We start from the raw sequence: 22,918 nt of genomic DNA, 5'->3' as shown, positions 1-22,918 counted from the left end.
TGCGCAGCCTCATTCAGTGGCCTGTCTCTACTCATACCGACGTCTAACTCACCCAAAATCTTACACAAGTATTCGATGATCTGAGAGATAACACCACAAAAATCCATTATTTAATAAGATGCAATTTTGCAAAATCGGAAGTATTTGCAAATTAACGTAGGACGTTGAACTATATTAAAATACAGCAAACCTCTCAGGTTATTATAGAAGATTTAAAAAAGTATGAGATCCCAATAAACTCCTAGTCGAATCCTGTAACAGACTATACGACAACGTGCTAAATGTCCTCCATTATACAACTCGGATTAAAGTAAATGAGATTTCAGGACGTCATTCTGTTTCATTTATGCGTTTGTCATCGCCACTACCGTATCTGTAGCGGTCCTGTGAGTTTACCAGAAACCTATCCTTCAACTGGTAGAGTTTAGACTAGCATTGCAGCCATTCTTTTGTTATTTTATTTTTTTTTTAGCCATGTAGATTTTAATCTAAATCTTTTGACGTGGCCAAAACTTTGTATCGGGTCGTCTTTGGTCACGATGCCACGGAATTGTTACGCATCATGTGAGCTCAACTGAGGACCAAAGATAAAGTGTTTTTCAGGCCAAAAACACTGCAAACACGCTTACAGGAAAGTCATATAGCGTCTTAAACCACAGGAACAAGTTGGTAGACATCAATGAAGACTGGATGTGGTTTGAGGTAGATATTTATAGAACAGATTTTGGGTGAAGACTTGTTACTTTGTAGTTATTAGCTACGTTTACTTCACAGCATTGCGAAACTCAAGAAACAAACATCAGTCGCTACACATGACATGCCTACGATGGAATATTTCCTTAAAGTGAGTTAGTATATTATAAATCTTGTTTACTTTATTTAAAGGAAATTCCAGGAATATTTGGTCCCTTTTCTACACAATATCGAAATCCAAAAAATAACTTATTTCTTTATTTTTAAACAGATATTTAGCACTGTATCTCCCCCCACACACCAGCATTAAATTGAAGACAGTAACTTAGTTACAAAATATTGTTTTAATTATATATTAAGCATTTTTTTTTTTCAAGTTAAGTAGCAAAAGACAGAAAAGCAAGCCATGGCATGATAAAAAGAAAGAAAGACAGAAAAATTCGTTTGATCACACTTGTTCCGAAAGAACGTGTAGATTTCAGCATCGACATTTCAGTAGATTGATTACAATCAATCAACGCGCACATCTGGAGTCCGATTTAAAATACAAAACAATAAAATCCCCCGACGTGCACATTTCAAAGCTTCGAAGCCCCAGGTCTTCCAGTCGGTTTGCTGAGAAGTGGCCTGGTGTGGTTTGAGTATTCGCTCTCCCCATCTGTCTGAGAGTGTACACTCACTTATTCCTATAAGCAAATAATCATTCTCAGCTGCTAATCGTCTGCTCGACTGTCCAACCTCCTCCGTCACGTCCCGTCCGTACGAAATAAACGCAAACAAATGTTGCCAGCCTAAACAGTTCTGTCTAGCGGCTGTATAATCAGAGTTGATTAAATATTGTGCTGGATCAGCTATAATGTGTTAAATTCGATAAAATCTTTACTGAGCATTCGATCAGGAGATTATGCTGCAGTTCTCTTATGATACATACACCTCATGATACATCTCGTACATACAGAGTTAACTGCAACAGATGAAGAACTGGCTGTCGTGTTTTTTTTTTTTTATATATTTATATATATGTATATATATATATATATATATATATATATAAAAATACAAATAAAAACGAGAAGAAAAAAAACATGAGAATGCCCATACTATGTCTTTATATTTGTATGGTGTTATAACAGTTGGAATTTGAGTTCATTATTTACGGAAATGATCTGTTTGAATGACATTTCCAGTTCCCGGACTGAACCTACAACTAGGAACTGAGCAATGACAGTTTTCTACTCAGACATAATCCTCCCCCACCGCCCAAGGGAATCTGGGTTTAGTGGTTCCTGATAAATAAACGAGTTCCAAGAGAAGCTACAAAACGAATAATTAGCGTGTTAGTCAGCTGCTGTAAATACTGAAAAAATGTGCACCGATGTGTACCCTCATTCTGCAGAATCACGGGTGTCCCTGGGGAAATGAGGGCGGAGCTTAATGTATACTTGATCATCCAACCATAAACTTGATCCTATGGCATCGTTATAATACTGGGATGGATATACGAGTAAGCTGAGCACCTGGGACAAACAGATTTTTATTAATAGTTGCATGTAGATTCAACAACCTGAAAAAGAAGTTAAACTTTGACTGGGCAAAACAAAAGTTTTCCTAAGCACGTTTAAATGCAATCGACTTCATGCACCTCGACGCGGTAACTACAGTGCATGTTTCACATTTCTTTCAAATTAAGTGGAGTACACAGATGACGGACAATCGTCTCTGAATCAGCAGCGTGCAGTTATGTGGAAACACTGCTGACATTCCAGCACAAAGTGCTCATATAATTGTCTCGCTAGCACAACACGCAGTTAACTCGCGAGTAAGAACACTCGAGCCGAACACAAATAACATTTAAACTTGCGATGCGAGTACTGAACACACATCTCGTATCCAAAATATTACCAACGACATAGTGACTTCTTGTCAAGTTCGTGTTGCTGCACATGACTAGCTAACTGTTTGGTTTCTATTAAACAAATACATGGGACTGGGCAAGGACATCGGAGCTTTCACTTGCCTGGTAGGCTAGATAAACAAATAAATGCATCATTTGTCCCTTAATGCTGGTTTACATTCTAGTAAACTTTGCTATTAGTGTTTTTTTTTTTTTTTTTACACATTATAAAAGCAAGCCTAGCTACTTAATGTTAGACCTTAACATTAGTACAGTGTTAGGTTTAATGTTGAAATCGTTATTGTATTCAGAGCACCATAGTGAGCTGTCGAAACAGCGACTGGCTGATCAAAACTTAAGCTCTGGCCTTTTTGACCCAGGGATACCAATCACTCAGCAAAACCGGGACAAAATCAGGAGTGTGCCTCATCATGCCGGTGTGAAGATGAGTGAGTTCTAAGGCAACATGTAAAGAGATCTCATCAGAGAGAGAGAGAGAGAGAGAGAGAGAGAGAGAGAGAGAGAGAGAGAGAGAGAGAGAGAGAGAGAGAAATGCATACCAGGGATGTAAAAAGATTAGTAAACAGTGTGGAGAAAATATTTGAATCTCATCTGAACTAGTAGGCTAATTTGTTACATAAAAAGGTAATACTCGGATATAGAGACAGAAAAAGGTGTTATTTACATCCCTATGGCATGCATAAGAAAGGAACGATATTTCCATTCCACCAAATCTCGGAGCAGTGGGCGTGGCAGGCCAAGTAGTCAAATGTGAATGCAGGAAGTTTGAGAAAGTGAATACACTTCTGGAAGGGTCCCTCCTGGATGACTGGAGCAGCAGAGTCGTTCTCGGGCCACCTGGGCAGTTCAGTCGTTTGGTGCCGGGATGATGCAGATGTGAAGGAAGTTGTCTGGATAGCTCAGGTGCTCGCTGAGCCACTGGATGGGCGTCTCGAACAGCGGCTCAATGCCGTGAATCACCACTTGGTATTTCTTTGGATCATCTATTATGGGGAGAGTGAGAGAGAGAGAGAGAGAGAGAGAGAGAGAGAGAGAGAGAGAGAGAGAGAGAGAGAGAGAGTGTGAGTGAGTGAGAGAGATGTTGGATGAACCGATGAACTGTGAGTGACTTATCAGTTTGTCGGTCAGTGAAGTGTCCATTTGCCTCCTTTTCTAAATGTGCCTGCAAGTCAGTCTATCCATCATTTTGTCTGAGAAACAGGAGGGCACTCAGGGGTTCAGTGGTCACTGACAAGGACTAATGAATCTCCCTCTGCTCCAGTGAGTCTGTGCATGTTCGTTTTTTAATTACCGAAAGTAAACCATTTAAATTTCCTTCTAAAAAACAAAAGAGAAAAACCCACTGCTGTAATATTTAGATTTCCATGCTTTCGGTGCAACAAGCTGGTAGACTGTAACCCCTCGACCACATCACTCCATTTTATACCCAAAAATCTGGCCGGCTCTCGTGGATAAAGTCATGAATAGCTCCACTGTTTGTGCTGGAAAGTGCACAACAGCCACGGTCTCTTCATCATCTTTTACTCATGACGATCAGCGCTGAGCTCACGCTGGAAAGTTGAGGGCGAATGCTGGAGGCCGGAACATTAGCCTGCTGACCTACGGGAAGGAGGTGAGGTTAAGTAGCTAATGCGGCAGGGGGAGAGCAAAACGCCGGCTCAGCCACCGACACGCACACTGGATGACCTTCTCCTACTGCTGACCCGAATTGTGATCTGCTCCAGCTTGAACTGACTCGGACACATCCAATAGCCTGAGGTCTGTATCCTATATACACTCCACTACAGTTTCCACAGGGGTTTGGTAAGCTAAACCGCTCCTTCACAATCCTACACCGTTCTGGTACGAGTTCCAGACAAACTGTACGAGTGATAAGACATTTCAAGGCGTGGCTAAATTATAGCAGCACACCAAATATGAAGGTGCCTAAGACAGACAATGACTATTACTTCATCGTTCACTATTATTTTATTATTGTTTTAAGGTCTTGTGTGAATTTGACTTCAAATTCACTGTTTTTACTACACGTTTTTCGAAAAGCCCATTTCCAAGAAAACCCTACTGCCAATATGAAAAATGCACTAGTACTTGATTGCTTGTTAAAAAAGTAGCGGGTTGGTTATTCGATTAAGTTCACATTTGACCGAAAGGTGTGCTTATTGCACGCAACATGATAATACATGTATCATGATCATACAGAAAAACTTCACGTTCACACTGAAGAGTGGGGAAATCAGGTGGCTTCCATTTTTCCAGTTTGTAATTATAACAAAATGTAATAAAAAGATAATCACAGTGCCCACGATATCCCAGAAAAACGTACTGGCATTATCTATTACGATACTGATTTTATATCGCAATATTGCGCCTGTATGATGAAAGTTGAATATCATGTTGGCAATTGACTATTTTATGGCTGATTCTCATCCAAGAGGTCCACAGCAACAACCTGTAATTAACACCCACACACACACACACACAGATCGCGCCTTGGTAATCAGACTCCATCAATCAACTTGTGACATCTTTTAGCTACGAGCCAAGTATTGGGCCTGGGGTTAACGCTAGGGCACAGCGAGCGAGAACGACGACGGAGACGCACACAGGACAAAGTTGGCGCCAACTCCTGGAGGCCACACCTTATCATCCACTCATACCAAACTTCAATCTGGTGTAAAGCGAGGGGCGGAGCTTTAGCGACACTTTATGACTAACAGCCTGACGGTTTTAATCCCGGCCCTGGTGCAAAACTAAAATGCAAGTACACATCATAACAAGATAACCGTTATAAGGGCGGTTTGGCCGTTAAACATGGCCCGACACTGAGACAGAAAGGTTAAACAGAAGTAAAATATGGTGAGCCAAAAAAAACAAAAGCATTTAACGGTTATTCATGATAACCATTACAGATGATTACAGGCAAAAAACAACGTAATTTATGACACGTCGAATTATCAATCAATCGTAAACAACCGGGATGGGTTCAAAAACTGATTCCAAAAACATTCCTTTTCAGAGAGAGAGAGAGAGAGAGAGAGAGAGAGAGAGAGAGAGAGAGAGAGAGAGAGCGCGAGAGAAAGTAATAGGAAGATTCACGTAATGATCCGCAATTGCAAAACCACAATATCTGAAAACAGAGAGTAAAAGTTGAAGGGCGTTGTAACAGCTTTTCTCTTGAAGCTAACCATCATATTTTCTCTCTCGGAGGGTGGGTGCCTCATTCACTCTCAATATGACACAAAGGGGGAATTCAGTGGCAGTAAAGAAAAAAGCACGGTCGCACAGTGGATCCTAAAGTGAACGCAGACACCCACAGGTGTTCCTACACATCAATTCCATCACCATTTTCTTCACGGACCATTTAAAATTCTTAATAGTGGACTTATATTAGAACGATATTTCCGATGTGAAACCTGACCAGAGTTCCTAGGTGAAATAAAAATGTTTAAAATGACTGGTCTTTGTAAATATGAAACCAAACTGTGATTTAACTCTTCGTCAAATTCCCTCCATCTCTCACCACCACCTGCCGAGTGTTGGGTTTTTGGTGTCTATTCGCATCAATATTGTTTACAGTGATAGTAAATGATTAATTCACCTTCAACTAGCACTTTATCCTGGTCTGGGTTGTGGTGGATCCAGAACATATCCCTGGGAGCGAGGTGGGAATCGGCTCTGGATGGGATGCCAGTTCATCACATGGAACCATACATATACATTAAACACTTAAAGGCAATTCAGTGTAACCAAGCCACCTACTGACAGGTTTTCAGGAGGTGGTAGAAACCGGAGAACACGGAGGAACATGCACAGAAATTCGGCCCGGACAGTAACCCGAGCTCGTAAGACGAAGCTACCTGTAACTCTAGATTTTTTAAAAAAAATTTATAATGGTGTTATGGTCCAATACTGTCCAATATCAACATCTGATATCATGTGATACAACGGTAGCAAGTCTAATGTACTTATGCTAATTACAAAGGACATATTCCAGACATATTTTACAATTAATATGTGCTCTGAGAAAATAAAACTTATTTTTGCTTATTGCTGTACAGAAACGCTTTGCCAAGGTGGAACAAAACTCGCTCGTCATTGATCCAACGTAATTGATGTAGCTAACGAACGCACTTCATTTAAAATCAACCAGTTCTTTTCATGGCCTATATGTAAACTGGGAAAAGAGCTAAATTAAATGCCTTGTGAACTCCCTGACTGATTAATACTAAGTAGATTACTCATTTTGGTGTCAGTATCAGTCATATAGACTCCCAAAAAACATCTATTTGGTCTGGAAAAACAGAAGAAGGAAGGATGGAAAAAAAAGAAAAAAAAAGAAAAAAAAAAAAAAAAAAAAAAAAAAAAAAAAAAAAAAAAAGAAAAGCTCAAGGTAGGAGTCAGCATTTTTACTTTCCGTCTTATTTTTGTGCATAAAACTATACAGCGCACGGTCTGAAGACAATCAGGTCAAAGCTAATTAAGTCATCAGAATGTCTTTTCTACCCACCAGTTTCTTTTCTATACATTCTGAAACCTCTAACATTAAACCCAATAAAAATGGGTGCAGTGGTACAAGTAAAACTCGATTGCGTAACAATTTCTCAGTATTCGAAACGATCATGCTGCGTGAGCAGATGAAGAGTTGACATTTCACAACACCTGTTGATGGCGTTTGCGCAGCGAGTGACTGGTGGCACCGCCGAAACAGGAAACCTTAAAACCAGCTCTGAACGCAGCAAGGGGATGTGGCGTCGGTGCTCCATTCACTGTACAAACAGAGGACAATGGTCGCACAGCTTCCCACTACAGACGTATTTATTTACACGTACGCTTGGACTGAACTGCATGGACTTCCTTCCGCTAGGAAACTCTCTCAATATTCCACCAAATCGCAACACAACTAAAATGATGCAACCATCGTCTCCTTATACCTGGAATGCACTGACGAGCACTAACACCTCCGGTTCTACTGAACAGCCTTACTACTTGTTTATCAAAGTTTTCTTGCTTACAAGCAGAAGAGGCATAACAGAACTGAAACCTGAAGTCATGGAGTACAGAGTACAGAGATGAGCCAGCAACACAAAAGCAGATAATCTGGAAGTGAGTACGTCATGGTTATTCCTTCAGCGATTTACTGGGAGAACATGGCCATTTTGGAGTAAACAGTCATGTCATATCTCTGAACAAATGTGGATCTTTTTATTTTATAAAAAGCACTCGTATGAGTAGGAGAAGGGTTTGCGTCTATTTACAGATAACGTCTGTCTATTCAATCCTACAGCTTGTGCCAAACCAGGAGACTTGGACTCTGGCTCAAGACTATCTCAAATAGGGCCACAGAAATGCTGAAAGAGTAAGCATCTGACGTGTAAGCATTATTGGTTTTGAGTATTCAATGGAGCAGTTTGTCATTTTGAGCTTCCGCCCACCTGTGAGGTTATTTGCAACTACAGTAAAAACACTGACGCGTCTTCTACCTGGCCACACCCATCACCTTCTCTTGTACCTATAGACTGCCAAGATAAGTAGTACTTAATGAGTAGCACTCGTATGGAAATGAGAACTAAAGGGCAAAGCTAGAATGTCAAGGGTCAGGCTTGTTTTTTTTTTTGACTTATCAACCCTGAAGAAAAAAAAAGAACAAGAAAGAGGTGAAAAAAAAAGATAGTAAACAATTAAAAACAAACACACAAAAACAGTACTTTTGATGACTGAAACAAGGACTGCGAAAAGGTTCCGCGCGGCCAAAGATGTTCACACTTGATCAAACTGCGAATATTGTGACAAACAGGATTATTAATCACTTTCTAATTATCGTCTAATTTACATTTACTCTTTGTTTTTATGGTCAAAATGTCATCTTTTCTTCTCTTCTGAAAGTGCTGGTTTTTTTTTTTTGTTGAACATTTGGTCTAAAAATAAATAAATAAATAAATAAATAATCAAAATACAAATAGTAACATCTCAAAAAAAGTGTACTGTGACGTCATTTATCACAAATTAATATTATTTCGTTATATTGCCCCAGCAATATATAAAAAAAGGGCTCTAGCCCTTAATTATTACAGACAGTATTAAAAACTCTCTCTTTTTTTTTTTACTTTGTACAATAAACTGGAGGTTCAGAAAGAAAACGAGTTACTGAAAACGTATTATGGCCAACATGGAGTCCTACATTTGTGACAATTTTTATTGATTTATTTTTTTTTAAATCTGGCAACAATTAATACAGAATTATTTAAATTTGGATAAAAATCTACAAATATTCGTATCACTATATATCTGAAAATATATTCGGCAGGAAGAATTCTCTAAGACAGGCTCTTCATTCAACAGAATTATTAAATCCAGATGCTAATCATAAACACTAAAGAAAAAAGAAAAAAGGCCTCAGAAGAGCAGAACATTTAACTGCTTTCTCTTGCCGTGCCTTGAGGTTGCTGTTGATACACACAGCACACTGCGGTCGAGTGCTGCAGAGCCCGAGAGCCCAAACATTACAATGTTCTTGCTCAAGCATGGCCAACACTATTTGTTCAAACCACAACTCCTCATTTCTGCCCATTTACACGGCCCGAGAGGCCGAGTACGAGCCGTACGAGACGAACGCATACGCAACATCTATGACAGGATCCTGTGGAAATCAGAAAGTTTGAGTAAATCTGACTTGTTTATTCCAGACCGGAATACTTTTCTAATAGTGACCCCTTTCCACTGCAATGGTCTGAGACGATCGATGAAATGCTCCGCGTGGCGAACTGGAATGCCCCATCTCTGTCACACACACTCAGTCTGAGAGATCTGAAAGAGAGCACGCTCTTAGTGTGCTGTGAAGATTGACAGCACAGTAGTGATGCAGAGTGTGGATAGGTGGGTGTGGGCCAGCTGTAGGTTTCCCCACTAACAGCGTGGGCTGATGTGAAGGTTCGATGGGCGGGGGCTTTTCTGAGCAAATCATTTATTTGAAATAATACCACCATTGCTCAGTTTCTAAGAGGATGGTTAAAAATATTTGAAAATAAAGCCAAAAAAAAAAAAAATCGTTCACTGTTCCGACTGACTTATAAAGCGTGGGGATTTCTCAATTCTCAAAGATTGGCTTGTTGACGTTTTGAAATCTCACATACTGAAAAGCGTAGGAGATGCTACACTCGGCTGCGTGTCTCTGCTTATCCACTTGAAACTGCTTACAGCCAAATGAGTAGAGTGCTCTTTTGTGTCTGAGACCAGATGCTAATTAACAGCAATTGTTGATCTTAGCATTGGTGGGCGAAAAGCATTCTTGGCCCCGTCTTGCCGTTTTCTTCGTGGGAATCCCCGGCTAAATTAACCCAGCGTGTTGTACTAAGTCATCCTTGAGGTTTCGCTGACATCAAAGCTTTTCCATGAACTATATATATAAAAACGTACGGGAAACGATCGGTTGACCACTTATCACAAAAAAAAAAAAACCTGCTTTACTACTCAACGTTTACATCAATTAGACATAGGAGACACAGAATACATTGTATTTGTAAAAAGAGTGCGTGATCTAAACACACCGTTTATCTGCGACTTCCATCTCCTCAACAGGGAAGTGAAAGAACCCAAACAAACAGCAAAGGCACTTTCACTTTAATGCCACTGCTGGGAGAAATGGAGAGTGTGTCTGTGTTTTTGTCTGTGTGTGTGTGTGTGTGTGTAGTGGTCCCTTTACTTTCATGTGCCGTCTCAGATAAGAGGACAATGGCAGCGAGGAACACAGCACCCGCAGGTGGGACAGCCTGCATGGTGGAGCACATCTGACTTCCTCTGAGGAGAAAGCCACACAGCTCCTGTTTTGGCTCTGACCCTTATTCATACCTCCTGCCGTCTTTTTCTCCTTCCTTCTGTTTTCTTCTTCTCTCACCCTCTTTGTCACGCATATTTTTAATCTTTGGATTAAATCTAAGCAGGGCTGCTTCACAATAAAAATGATGACGCTTTATGGAGAGTCTTTGAACTTCCTGTCAAACAAAACATCTTAGAAAATATTACCATCAAACTTCAATGTGTGCGTGCGTGTGTGTGTGTACGTGCATTTAACTGTGACGACCTACCATCCTGGCATACGGCAGCAGGGCACATCTCTTTGAGCAGATCTCCCAAGGTGTGGGCGTGGCCTTCTGAAGAAACGGGCCGGAACGGCTTCTGAATGAACGGCCTGTCGCTCAGCGTCTACAGAACACACACAAATATCTGTAAGCGCTTCCAGCAGCTCTTTACCTGTCTAACAGAATTTAACGCCCTTCTACATCCTATTAGAAATAAATTAAAACCATACGGATGAGGGACAAACGAAAGGAAAAAGCGGTGGTTCTCCCTATTTATTTATCTTTACTCACATGATTTGGCTCCCTAGACTGAACAAGTCACTGCAAATTAATACTTCTGACCTTTACTTCACCTTTGTCCTGTTTTAAAAAAAATAAAAAGTGTCTATCTTGATGGGAGTGTCTTCATCTAGATTGACCCGCCCACGTTAACAGGGTACAAGGCTCACCGAAACTGATGTGTCACAAATACACGTAATAATTTCTGCCTGGCCGGGGTGGACACATGGCAGTAGGAAGAAAGCCAGCATCAACAAAACTTTTTGAACGTGGAGGGAACTTTTAACTCGGGGTTTTGTCCAAGAAAACATTTGCACAAAACTTTACTACAAGATTGACCAATGATCTGGATTGTCTTTGACTCTAAAAGGTTTGGCTTTGATAAAGCCAAAGTTTCATTCTAAACTGATTTCAAATCATTTCTGATGAACTCTTTGTTCTTTAAGAATAAACAAACGAAAAATAAACAAACAAAATAAAACAGCCATGTTAAGTAAGGTCTAATATGGGTTCCATAAATACTCGAGTGTCAGAATGACAGCAGGACACGTAAAGGTAGTCAGAGGTTTTTTGATCCAAGTTAATTAACCCTATCCGGCTTGATTCTCAAAATAACACCATTATCCACCATTCTCTTCCGAGCAACGCCGTTTATTCTTCCGACTCCAGAATGGAGGAATGTTATGGCAAGAGGCGGAGCAAAATGATTGACCGGAGCAAAAAGACGCCTCCTTGTCCCGAGTGGGACAGATGTTGGTGGTCCAGATAGTTTACTCTTTACAGACCCTGGGGTACCATACAGACTGGATGCTCTCCTCTGAGCAGACACGTTAGCGGTGTTGTCAGAACATGAGGAGCCAGCTTCAAGTATCATTTAGTCAGATCTAATGCAAAAGTGTTCTCTCACTTCAAAGAACAACGTTCACACACTTTTGTGTTTCATCTTTACACCCCATCAATCTATCCAAAAAAAAAAAAACCCAACCCAAACAAAAAAAAAGTAGCAGCTTGGTTTCCAAATCAGTAAATCCATTTCACAGTGCGTTGCTCCCCATTATTTGGCAAGTCATAGGGGAAAATGGTTAACTATTTGTGGATTCGTAATCGTACAGATGTGCCAGATCCGCCCCCGGCTGCAGGCCGAGCGGGAAGCCGGGGATCCCCACATCATTGTGACTGGGCGAGTGTTATCCAGCTTCATGTTAGCACTGTGCAATGACTAAACAGTGTCTAGCAATTTTTGTGTGAGAACCGGTTTCATCCTGCGTTGAAACCAAATCAGGGATCCAAAGAGGAAATGTCCTTTTACAAAAACAAAAAAAAAACAAAAAAAAAAAACACCATGGCAACACCACACCCCAAATAACATACACATTGAAACAGCCTGACTTAAGTGCAGTTACGTTTCATAGAGAAAATATTGAGACATGGACAGAACTCTTCATGAGCCTGCGTAAGGAGATTTTACATCAGTTACAAAAATTTGTATGATCGCTAGAAGAAAGATTTGCATACACAGGAGGATAGAGGATACAATTTCATGTTGATTAGTTTTTTCCGTTAGAGGGACTAATTATTAAACTGAACTTTGACAGCTGCCTTAAATTATAGTCTGTATCTATTTGCATTAAAAACAACTCGGTGCAATCAAGCGTGAATTGAGAAGCCTGGTTGGAAATAAAACTCTCCTTCCGTGCAAGGCCTTGCCTTTTGATCTCCAAGGTGTCGAGTGCTGGACGAGGTTCAGTTTTTCGCCCCGGTTTCACAGGCAGTCAGCGACTGACGATGTCAAACAGCAGGCTGACTAACAATATGAGCCAACGGTGTGAAATAGTGTGAAAAGGAAACCATCGACATGGATGGCTCAGGTGTTGCAACTGTAACTAAAATCCCCGAGCTCCAGGAAGAGAAGGTGGCTCAGGATACGTCGTTGCAAGATCGCCTTACCAGAAAACCTGACTCACCACATGAGTTAGCGGCGACTTGCGCACGGTTATCCGTAGGGCCCGAGCGGAGAGAGTGCGATAAGTGACAGCTACTTTGATGCATTTTTAAAACGTCACAATCAATTATTAAGGCCAATACTGGCGTAGAGGATCATTAATACTGATGAGAAGTGTGATACTGCGTGTGCAGACACTTTCTTTTCAGTTCCCAGACACACAAGCTGGCAAGAGACCACATGGGTAATGAAGCATTGTTAGTCTTTATCCGAACACAGAGTGCAGGGAAGGGTACGCTTCAAACTGACCTTTTGTTCCTAAGTAAAGCTTCGGCTTCTTGCTTGGAGGTTCTAATGTAGAAATCTACTTAGGGAAGTTGAACGAGAGTCACGTTGTGAACATCGTGTGCCCTAAGCATGTGATCCCAGTCTGTACTGTAAATGTCAACAAAAATTCAAGATTTCAAGCTTATCACTAGCGTGTAAACATTTTTAAAAACGCACACTAAATCTGGATGCGCTATATGCAATTAGTCTAGACACAATCGCACACGTTTTCCACTCAGAGCAAGATGTGGACCTTGATTCAGAACTAGAAGCCATTTCGGGTCACCTAATATCACGTGACGTCTTGGAAAAGATCAGCATGTCGGAAGGTTCCGATAAACGAACCGGCAACAATCGTTTTTAAGCAATTAAGAACGACGCATTGCCAACAACTGAAATTAACTGAGGACACAATCATAGCTTTATCATCTATTAAATTGTTCAGAATTTCATTACTTTAATTATAATTGATTTAATTATAATTGAAGGACAGACAAAGTTTATCCTGCGTTGACATCTTTATTTTCTTTGCAAGTGTGCCACGATACTGGCGACAGCGACAAGCGACAACGCCGCAGGTTAACAAGCAACATACGAATTGAGATTCTCTTAATGCTAGGCAAATTAGGTACGACGCAGTACAGCTACAAAGTCAAATAGTTGGCTCAACAGCGATTTATGCACAGTGCCCTCCACTAATATTGGCACCCTTGGTAAATATGAGCAAAGAAAGCTGTGAAAAAGTGTCTTCATTGTTTAACCTTTTGATCTTTTGTTAATTATTATTTTTTCTTTATTAGAAAAATACTGTGCTCTCGAGGATATCAAAGAAGTGCACACAATACAGGTTTATCAAAAAAAAAAAACTTTGTTAAATATAGGTGTGCAGCAATTATTGGCACCCTTTTACTTTATGCCATCTCCCTTTGCCAAAATAACAGCTCTGAGTCTTCTCCTATAACGCCTGATGAGGTTGGAGAATACACGGCAAGGGATTTGAGACTATTCGTCCATACAGAATCTCTCCAGATCCTTCACACTTCGAGGTCCACGCTGGTGGACTCTCCTCTTCAGTTCACTCCACAGGTTTTCTATGGGGTTCGAGTCAGGGGACGGGGATGGTCATGGCAGGACCTTGATTTAGTGGTCAGTAAACCATTTTTGTGTTGATTTTGATGTAAGTTTTGGATCATTGTCCTGCTGGAAGATCCAACCACGGCCCATTTGAAGCTTTCCGGCATTTTTACCATATGCCACCAACATATTTAACCGTGGGCATGAGGTACTTTTCCATATGGCTACCTCTCTTTGTGCGCCAAAACCACCTCTGGTGTTTATTACCAAAAAGCTCTATTTTGGTTTCGTCTGACCATAGAACCCGATCCCATTTGAAGTTCCAGTAGTGTCTGGCAAACTGAAGACGCTCAAGTTTGTTTTTGGATGAGAGTAGAGTTCTTGAAACCCTTCCAAACAACTTGTGGTGATGTCGGTGACTTCAGATTGTAGTTCTGGAGACTTTCTGACCCCAACACGCAACTAACTTCTGCAGTTCTCCAGCTGTGATCCATGGAGATTTTTTGTCCACTTGAACCGTCCTCTTCACGGTGTGTTGAGACGATATAGACACACACCCTCTTCCAGGTTGATTCATAACATTTCCAGTTGACTGGAACTTCTTAATTATTGCCCTCATGGGGGGAAATGGGCATTTTCAATTCTTCTGCTATTTTCTTAGACACTCCCCATTTTGTGAAGCTCAACATCCTTTTGCCGCACATCACAGCTATATTCATCGGTCTTACCCATTGTTATGAATGACTAAGGAAATTTGGAATATGCTTTACCTTATTTATACCCCTGTGAATCAGGAAATCATGGTTGAACAATTTCCTGTTCCTAGTCACCAAGGTGTAATAAAAAAGAATCTCGTATGAAAAAGCCGTAGGTAGGGTAGTTGTTCACAAGCATCACGTGATCTGTGATTTGTGGCTCATATACATACTCGTTTGAGTGCAAACCCTATCAGATGCTAAAAACAAAAGCGCATGGAGCTGTGCACCTGTGGCTGAAACTCAAATATATCTCAACACTATGCATAAGGGCACTCATTAGGATGGTCAGCTCCAATGCATTTTATCCTACGTAGGGTGCAAGCAAAGTGAACAGGAAGCCAAATGGAAGTGATTTTACCCTAGAAGATGGCAGATTACAACAGTGATAATCCCTTGCTTAAACTTTCCAAGAGTAACAAATTGTGGCTGGCAGACAGCCACTAGACTTTTACTGAAGATTTTTGTTCCAGTAGAGACATCAATTCAGCCAGAGACGTTTATCAGGATGTCTGTATGACAGCATTTGACCAATCAATCAAAAAAACTTTTTATATCTTAATACATTTGTTTACCCTTTTTGTCCAGGTAAAATGTGAACCATGCTGATATACAGGTTTAGTATAACAGCGAACATAGCAACAATGTGGAAGATTATGGGTAAATTTGCAAGCCATTTAAATGATAAAACATTAGAAACACTATCCCCACATATTTGTAGCTTTTGGTCTTTATTATTACCTTTATTAAATGTATAGTATGCTAGAAATTTGTACATAATTACTTCTAATATATTATTAACACTTTTAGGGATTCCCAGTAACTTAAGTGATGTCAGCTTCTTGGAATCACTGGTGTAAAAATAATTTAAAAAATAATCTAAAATGCACACAAGTCTACACATTTACTCAGTGTAAAAACAGACAGATCAGACGACTTATAATCCTTACGAAAATTTTACCGTATACTTTGTAACTATACCAAAATGTCCCTTTAAAAAGCATTTTATTTAAATCCTGAAACCCATGGCCTATTACACCTGCGGTGGCAAGTGAACTGGTCCTACTTGAAGCGCTCAAAGCAAGTACAAATTAAGAAATAAATAACCGACGCACGAGTCGACTTTAAAGGTTTTCCAATATTATGAGAGAGCAGTTTGCAATTCGCTCTTCATTCATTTAGCGTTTTCTCCGGGGACCGACGCTAAAGTGGAACGCTAAAGAATAAACATATACCAGATGTCTTAAATCAAACACCACCTTTCTAGACAGAGAAGACTATTCCCGGCCTAACTAATTCCATCAGTGATGATTTCCTATTCAATAAATACTACAAGTTTCCTTTTCCTTTCCACCATAACAAACTGCAAAAACACAACCGAGAGCGCCATCTACTGGTAACGTATGTACTGCAGCGTGCCATTCACGTGTGTCAGGCTGGTCGCAAAATGCACTTCAGTATACAAGATAAATTACCTGGTATATCCTGAAAGGAATATATCGAAAGCCGCCCTCCTCAGTTGGATATTCCATCAGTTTGCGATTTATGGCCCAGAACTGGTCAAATTTATCTGTAAGAAACAACAACAACAAAAAAAATCATCATATGTAGCTGCTAAACTAATACAAAAGTGCAAAAAAACAAACAAACCCTAAACGACACACACCAAGAACACAAAAATTACTAAATCCCAAATTACTAATTTCACAGAAGTCCAGGGTTAAAAATTTCTGTTCATTTGGTTACACGTCTTATAAACAGCAGGATCGTAGCGACTCTTCCACATCCAAGTGCTGAGTGGATCTTCATGGACATTTCCTCCAACCCACTGTTACCATCCTAAAGTTTATTACTTTCCAATAACACTGTGTCCTGAAGCGTTCTGTTCCTCTTATACCGCAGCAATTTGCCAAGGATTAAATTTTTTTTACTAATAATTAAAGACATCATACTTTTGAACCGTTGAGTTACATGTAATGTTGTGAAAGCAAATGACCATTTATATTATAGCAGCTATAAACAGTCCTTCCTGCACCAGTCTCTCTTTTAATGTTAAGACCAAAAAAAAAAATAAAAAAAACAAAACAAAAAAAAAACCCCCAACCACACACAACTTGCCATGTTACTGAGAAACCGGAAAGCCTTCCGTCCTCAAGACTTTTACAGTGTCGTAAAACTTTAAAGTATAGCTTTTACCTCCGACTAACATCGGAGACTCCTTCTATAAACGCTAAATAAATGTCTCTTCACCATATCGATGATTCCACCTGTTAATATGGTGCATCCATCATACTGTGTAATTGTTACTATAAAAAAAATCATAACGTATGTATACTAGGGCTGGGCGATATATCGATACAATATTGATATTGTGATAAACGATTACACGATACGCTTTTCAAAGATATTGTTGGTATAGTGACGTATTTTCTGATGTGTTTAATAATTAAACAGTATTGAACAGATGCCACTGATTTGACGTAATTAAAAAAATAAAACACTTTTTTTGTCTTTGTAGGCATTTAAAAAAAAAAGTACCATCAAAGGCAGTTTAACATTATTTTGTTTATTTTACTACCGTTTTGCACACAGTTTGTTAGCTAAATTATATATATCGTGATGTGCATCGAATATTATAGAAATGTCCGCAAGTACTGTGATATGGTATTTTTTGGTCATATCGCCAAGCCCTAACGTATACTGTAGATGCAGCCAGAACTACTCTCAGAACTTCTGCCCTACTGACCAATCAGAATCCAGTGCTCAACACCCGAATGTAAAATAACGTCATGATATAAAAGTGGTGCACGCCAGAAATCAGCTAGCAATGTGTTCACTGTTGTGTGTGTTTGTTTTTTGGCTGACAATTTGTTATACTGCAGCTGGTGAATGCAGGAAATAACAGAGACGGGTCTCAGCTGGTGAATTACGTTACAATCCCAGGTCCGCTACTGTAACTTTCACTCCATTTCCTGTCCCGGTTTCCCTCCCTATCGATTCTTCCTGTTCTTTGGAGACATGCAAGGTCAGTATGTTTACGACATGCTGCCAAGCTAAACATCACCAAGACAGTTGTGTCCTGAAACTCCATCCAGCCCTTTCACTTTCAACAGTGAGTATTAAATTATTCAAATTAGACAGCAAGCTGTTTCCGTTTTCCCCTCATCTGTATTGCTTTAGTTTTCGGTCTCAGATTTTCGCCTGTGCACGTCTGCGTTTCGGGATTGGTTCCCTTTTAAACGACCCAAAGACACAAATTACTGCTCTAAATAGAGCGGACGTGATTGAAGTTGCTACTAAAGTTACGTGACTCACCGTTCTGCAGGCCCATCCACAGCTGCTTGTGATCTTTCTTCTGCATGTCGTTGATGACCTGGCTCTTGTGCTTGAATGCGTCTGCTTCTTTAACGGTGGACATAAAATGGGCTTCTATCACGACGCTCGAGGAGCAGCGGAGCAAGTCTCGATCAGGAAAATGCTGTAATATGCATCATGATGTTCAAATATTATTTGGCAACTGCTTGCTTAATGGGGGGAAAAACACCAAGCAATTATAATCTAGTGATAGCTGATCACGTACCTTAAAGTGTACAGTGATACTCCAAGGGAGAGCAGTATTTGAAGCATGGAGATCGAACAATACTCCGATTGGATAGTGCCTTTAAAAAAACACAAACAAATGCCCAAAGGGAATCAGAACAGCATTAATATAACTGGTGCGTAATAGGAATCGTTGCTTTAATATTATAAAACCTGGTCTGTGCTGCCACCTAGTGGTAATACCTCTGTGTTTGATATAAATCTATAATCGGCTTAAATATTTTCCTGACGCTCCTCTAAACACACATCATACAACGAATCAGAAACTCTGGGATTTCCTACCATTTCAGAGGTGTGCCTTCGTATTCAAACCACATTTCCTCTACGTCTTCGGCTTTTAGGACTTTCAGAAAGTGCTTCTTGACCTTGTCGGTCACTAGCGTCAGATAACTGATCCTCGGAAGGAGGAGCTGCAGAAAGGGTGGAACAAACAATCATTATGCTAGCTAGAGGATCGTTTCAGCCTAAAAACACAATCATGGTTAACGATGCATCCAAAAAAACCCCCCCAAAAAACGAGTAATATTTGTACAATTCATTTGTATAAAACTACCAGAGAGCAGACATGATTCGGTGTTGAGAATAAAACCCCCATCCCATTTATATGCCGGCAGAAGAGAGCCTTCAGGGAGCTATTAGTCTTAGCTTGTTTGACACAAAGACTCATCTTGCAGGCTTATCTTTATAAGATAAGTAACTTCTACTAATCCTATATGGAGGAATTAAAGACAATCATTTTTCTTTAAGCTGAGAAACCATGAAATAGCACAGTATACCAACAGCGATGAATTCACTCTAAAGAATCCTAAATGGGATGCCTGCACACGTTCGTTTTCCTGTACAAGGGTCGAGCAATTAAAGTGTTTCGGTACATCAATCCCAGGGTTATACAGAGTGCTGGAGATTCTCACATAAAACGGTTCTGCTTCTCTCTCCGTGACTTCATCTGGATAAAGCATGAAGCACGCCGGTATCCGGCCGAACCACACGTCTCGAAGTACATCTTTGTCATCTGCCATTGTCGCAACCCTCCAGGTGACACATATGATATGCTCAGGTTTAACACTGTTGAAAAACAAAACAAACAAACTAAATTTTTATGTAAAAATAAAATCGATTACGGTATACATTATAAGTTATACCGGAAGTAGTAGCGCGGCGTTGACTGGCTTGCTCTGAAAGCAGGAGGGGTTGTTTATGTCGCGATTCGTGTGTGTTAAAAACGAATACCGTTTGTTGCTTCGTATCATTACGAAATTACGTTACGAAGCTCAGGAACATGTGCTGTTCGTGACTGTGCTTACGACCAGGCGAAACTTCATTTGTTGCTACATAAACAGACCTAAGGTTAAGGTGGACGTTTCCTGTGAGCGATTGTACAGTCATGTCTGTCTTGCTTTACCTTACTGCATTCTCTACCTCTATAGAGGAAACAACAGTCTTTCTTACTCTTTATTAATTTATCTCCCTAGGGCTGTAGCTATAAAACACTAGCAGAGCTCAGATAACGCTACTACTAATAATAATCGTCGTCGTCATCTTTTTTTTTTATCCTTAATTTAATGACCATCCACAGTATTGTAGCTGCGTGACTACAAAAGCGCCCTGGACCTGCTTTACATTAGGGCTGGGTAAAAAATATCGATTCTCCGATTTTAATCATCTACAATTTAATGAAATGATATCGATTCGGGAAATCCCTGAATTGATTCATTAATGCGCTTGCTTTACTTGAGGACGTGAATATTATCTGTAGTTCGCCTCTCGTCCTGAAGATGTCGCCATCTCGTGATTTGAATACGGTTTTATTTTTTTTAAAGGTTTCAAGCTGTTAAATTTTTCTGTTACACATTTACAATGTTTTATTATTATTTTTTTACAGTAATGAGCAGTTTGTACTTACGTTGTGTGTATTGTATGCACATATTTATAATACTCAAAGTAAAAATAAGAAGTAATTAAACATAATTGGGTGGGCCCTATTGTTAATGTAAATGTATATTTCAGTAAGACAGCTAAGCAGGAGGGTTTCAGTTATCAGCATTTATATTAAAACATGGATTCCATGTCTGCAAAACTAACATTTTAGATGAAATACTGATAATTAATCAATATTGAATCGAAACGAAACCATATAAACAAGAATCGGAATCGTCAAATTGGTCACAATGCCCAGCAATACTACACATGAGCACCCCGATGTCCAGTTGACGAACACACCTCCCATAATTCACACAAAGAGTCACGGAGCGTAGAAAAAAAGGCGGATACTAGTCTTATTCTGCATTTGACGGAACTCGAAAGTCGGAATCGTGTGTCATTTCTGAGCGTGTTTGAGCAACGATGTGGAAACAAAACTGAAAATACGTCACATAAGCGCGCTGTGTTCTCGAACTTCACCCCATGATGTCAGAGCGGCACACAAACACTAAACTAGGGTTGTACGGTACACCGGTACTACGGTAGTTTCGCGATACTAAAGCGTCAAAATACCGCCGATGCCACTGTATATTTTTAACCGTCCGTACCGCAAATTATGTCATACGTTCGTCAGCTAGTACTATTTTCGCTAAAACGACACGCATCGTTGCTTTTGCAGAATCCACAAAGCTCAGAAACATCATTTTAACCGAAATTCTTCACCTTAACCTGTAAAGATTTCCTCTTTGCTAGTAAGCGACCTAACCGCCCCGATTTTATTTCCAAACTCAGTTACGTATTTCTAACATTGTGTTCGTTCTTAGTTCTCTGACGACAATTCAGAAACCCAGTCGCATGATTTCACGGCTCTGGGGAACAACAGATGAAATACGCGACACTTATGAATGATTAGTTACAAAAGGAAAAACCGGTTTGTGTGTTTTCATTGATTTAAAAATCGACACGTTTGTGTAAAATCTGGTTCATTTTGTAGCTTTGAGTTATGAATGAACACGATGCTGCGTGGTATCGTGATACTTCATCTGGTGTAGTATCGCAATGCATGTTTACGGTATCAGGACAACCCTAGTACTAACTTCTCACAGAAACAATGAAAATACACCACCAAGCAACCAACGTGAATCACTAAACACATCACAACCCTTCAGTATACACATACCTAATGTGTTTGGAGTTTTTGGATGATGTTTTCCTTTAATTAAGGCTGTAGACGGAGAAAGTTAAAATTACAAATTTATATTAAAAAAAGTGACTCATATATATGATGATAAGGGTCTGCATGACAAAGTGTCCAGGATACAACTTAAAAACAGGCACAAAATTAGCAAACACTCAACATTTCCTTCTTAAATATTACATATATATATACACACAATATCACGAAGCTGATGCTAGTGAGTTACAGTAATAATTCTGACTCGATGTTTAATGAAACTCGTCAGTTTTTAACTTTTTACTTCCGTGACACTGCCAAATCAAGCTAAAGCTGCTAGTTAGTCGGGTTACTAAACAACAAAACCAAGTTTGCTAGCTTAAAGCTAGATAAATAAATAAATACACAGCCGAGCTTCGTCTCTGCGGAAGAATGAACGCTGGTTGAGCAAAGCGTTGCTAGCTAGCAATGGCTAATCGACTCGCGTCGCGTGCGTGCTTACCTCCAACCGTTTCTTCTTATCTTCTCCGCGAGCTTCCGAACCTCCTTTATTTACAAACAGAGCGAAAAAATGCAAACATGGCTAGTTGGAAACATTTACGACATATTTACCTAAACAATAAACACCGTACAGCTCTGTGTTCATCCGGAAGGTTTTTTTTTTAACTAGGCTAAGCTAAAGGAAGGAACGCTTGCTAATCCATTAGCAGCGAGGTGTCAAGATTAGTTCCAAATTGTTACATATTCCCTATGCAAGTGCACTACATAGGGTACTTGGAATGTAGTGGACCACTCACTATGTAGTCCGATAAGAAGCGATTTTGGATTCAGCCTCCGATGCGCCCTTTTTTCTTCTTCGCCGACGTTTTGGTAACGTGTAAACAGGATGGTTGTAATAATACCGCCATCTAGAGGCCGAGGTCAGAAACTGCACCCTATTCACTGTTTATACAGAATACAGAGAGCACTGATTCATTGATGGGTTGATTGCTTGCTTGCTTGCTTGATTGATTGATTGATTCATTCATTCATTCATTCAGCAATCCATCCATCTTCAGTGACCTCTTTATTCTAGTCAGAATCGCGGATCTTCAATGTGTGTGTAGTCATGATGGGAATTCCGACTCTATACAGTGAGTCACATCATTTGATTCGGCTCAACAA

General features: G+C 40.0%; 1 protein-coding gene across 3 annotated transcripts; it reads right to left on the bottom strand.

The window, feature by feature from the left end:
• Positions 1–1,018: 1,018 nt before the first annotated feature.
• atg5 (ATG5 autophagy related 5 homolog (S. cerevisiae)) lies at positions 1,019–22,612 on the bottom strand. 3 transcript variants are annotated; one of them, XM_017495703.3, is made up of 9 exons: positions 22,257–22,484; positions 21,761–21,805; positions 19,572–19,725; positions 18,943–19,070; positions 18,641–18,719; positions 18,376–18,538; positions 16,536–16,630; positions 10,690–10,807; positions 1,019–3,591 (listed from the first exon to the last, which is right to left on the bottom strand). In XM_017495703.3, the coding sequence occupies exons 3-9, from the start codon at positions 19,677–19,679 to the stop codon at positions 3,455–3,457; spliced, it is 828 nt and encodes a 275-aa protein (XP_017351192.1). In that variant the 5' UTR covers positions 19,680–19,725; positions 21,761–21,805; positions 22,257–22,484; the 3' UTR covers positions 1,019–3,454. The 3 variants fall into 3 exon arrangements, with proteins under 3 accessions (XP_017351192.1, XP_017351191.1, XP_017351194.1); XM_017495702.3 differs by lacking the exon at positions 21,761–21,805 and having other exon boundaries at positions 22,257–22,612; XM_017495705.3 differs by lacking the exon at positions 21,761–21,805 and having other exon boundaries at positions 22,367–22,488.
• Positions 22,613–22,918: the final 306 nt, after the last annotated feature.

This window comes from Ictalurus punctatus, chromosome 20 (genome assembly GCF_001660625.3).
Source record: "Ictalurus punctatus breed USDA103 chromosome 20, Coco_2.0, whole genome shotgun sequence".
NCBI classification, from domain to species: domain Eukaryota; kingdom Metazoa; phylum Chordata; class Actinopteri; order Siluriformes; family Ictaluridae; genus Ictalurus; species Ictalurus punctatus.
The sequence above is the reverse complement of the archived record's forward strand: the minus strand, read 5'-3'. Positions and strand labels throughout refer to the sequence as shown.

Bases quoted from the DNA above. Each gene is read 5' to 3' on its own strand.
- atg5 (XM_017495702.3), bottom strand. From the start codon at position 19,679: ATGGCAGATGACAAAGATGTACTTCGAGACGTGTGGTTCGGCCGGATA. The intron at 18,720-18,942 runs GTAGGAAATCCC...GTTTTTTTAAAG, and splicing joins GAAGGCACACCTCTGAAATG to GCACTATCCAATCGGAGTAT. The intron at 18,539-18,640 runs GTACGTGATCAG...TGCATATTACAG, and splicing joins GTATCACTGTACACTTTAAG to CATTTTCCTGATCGAGACTT.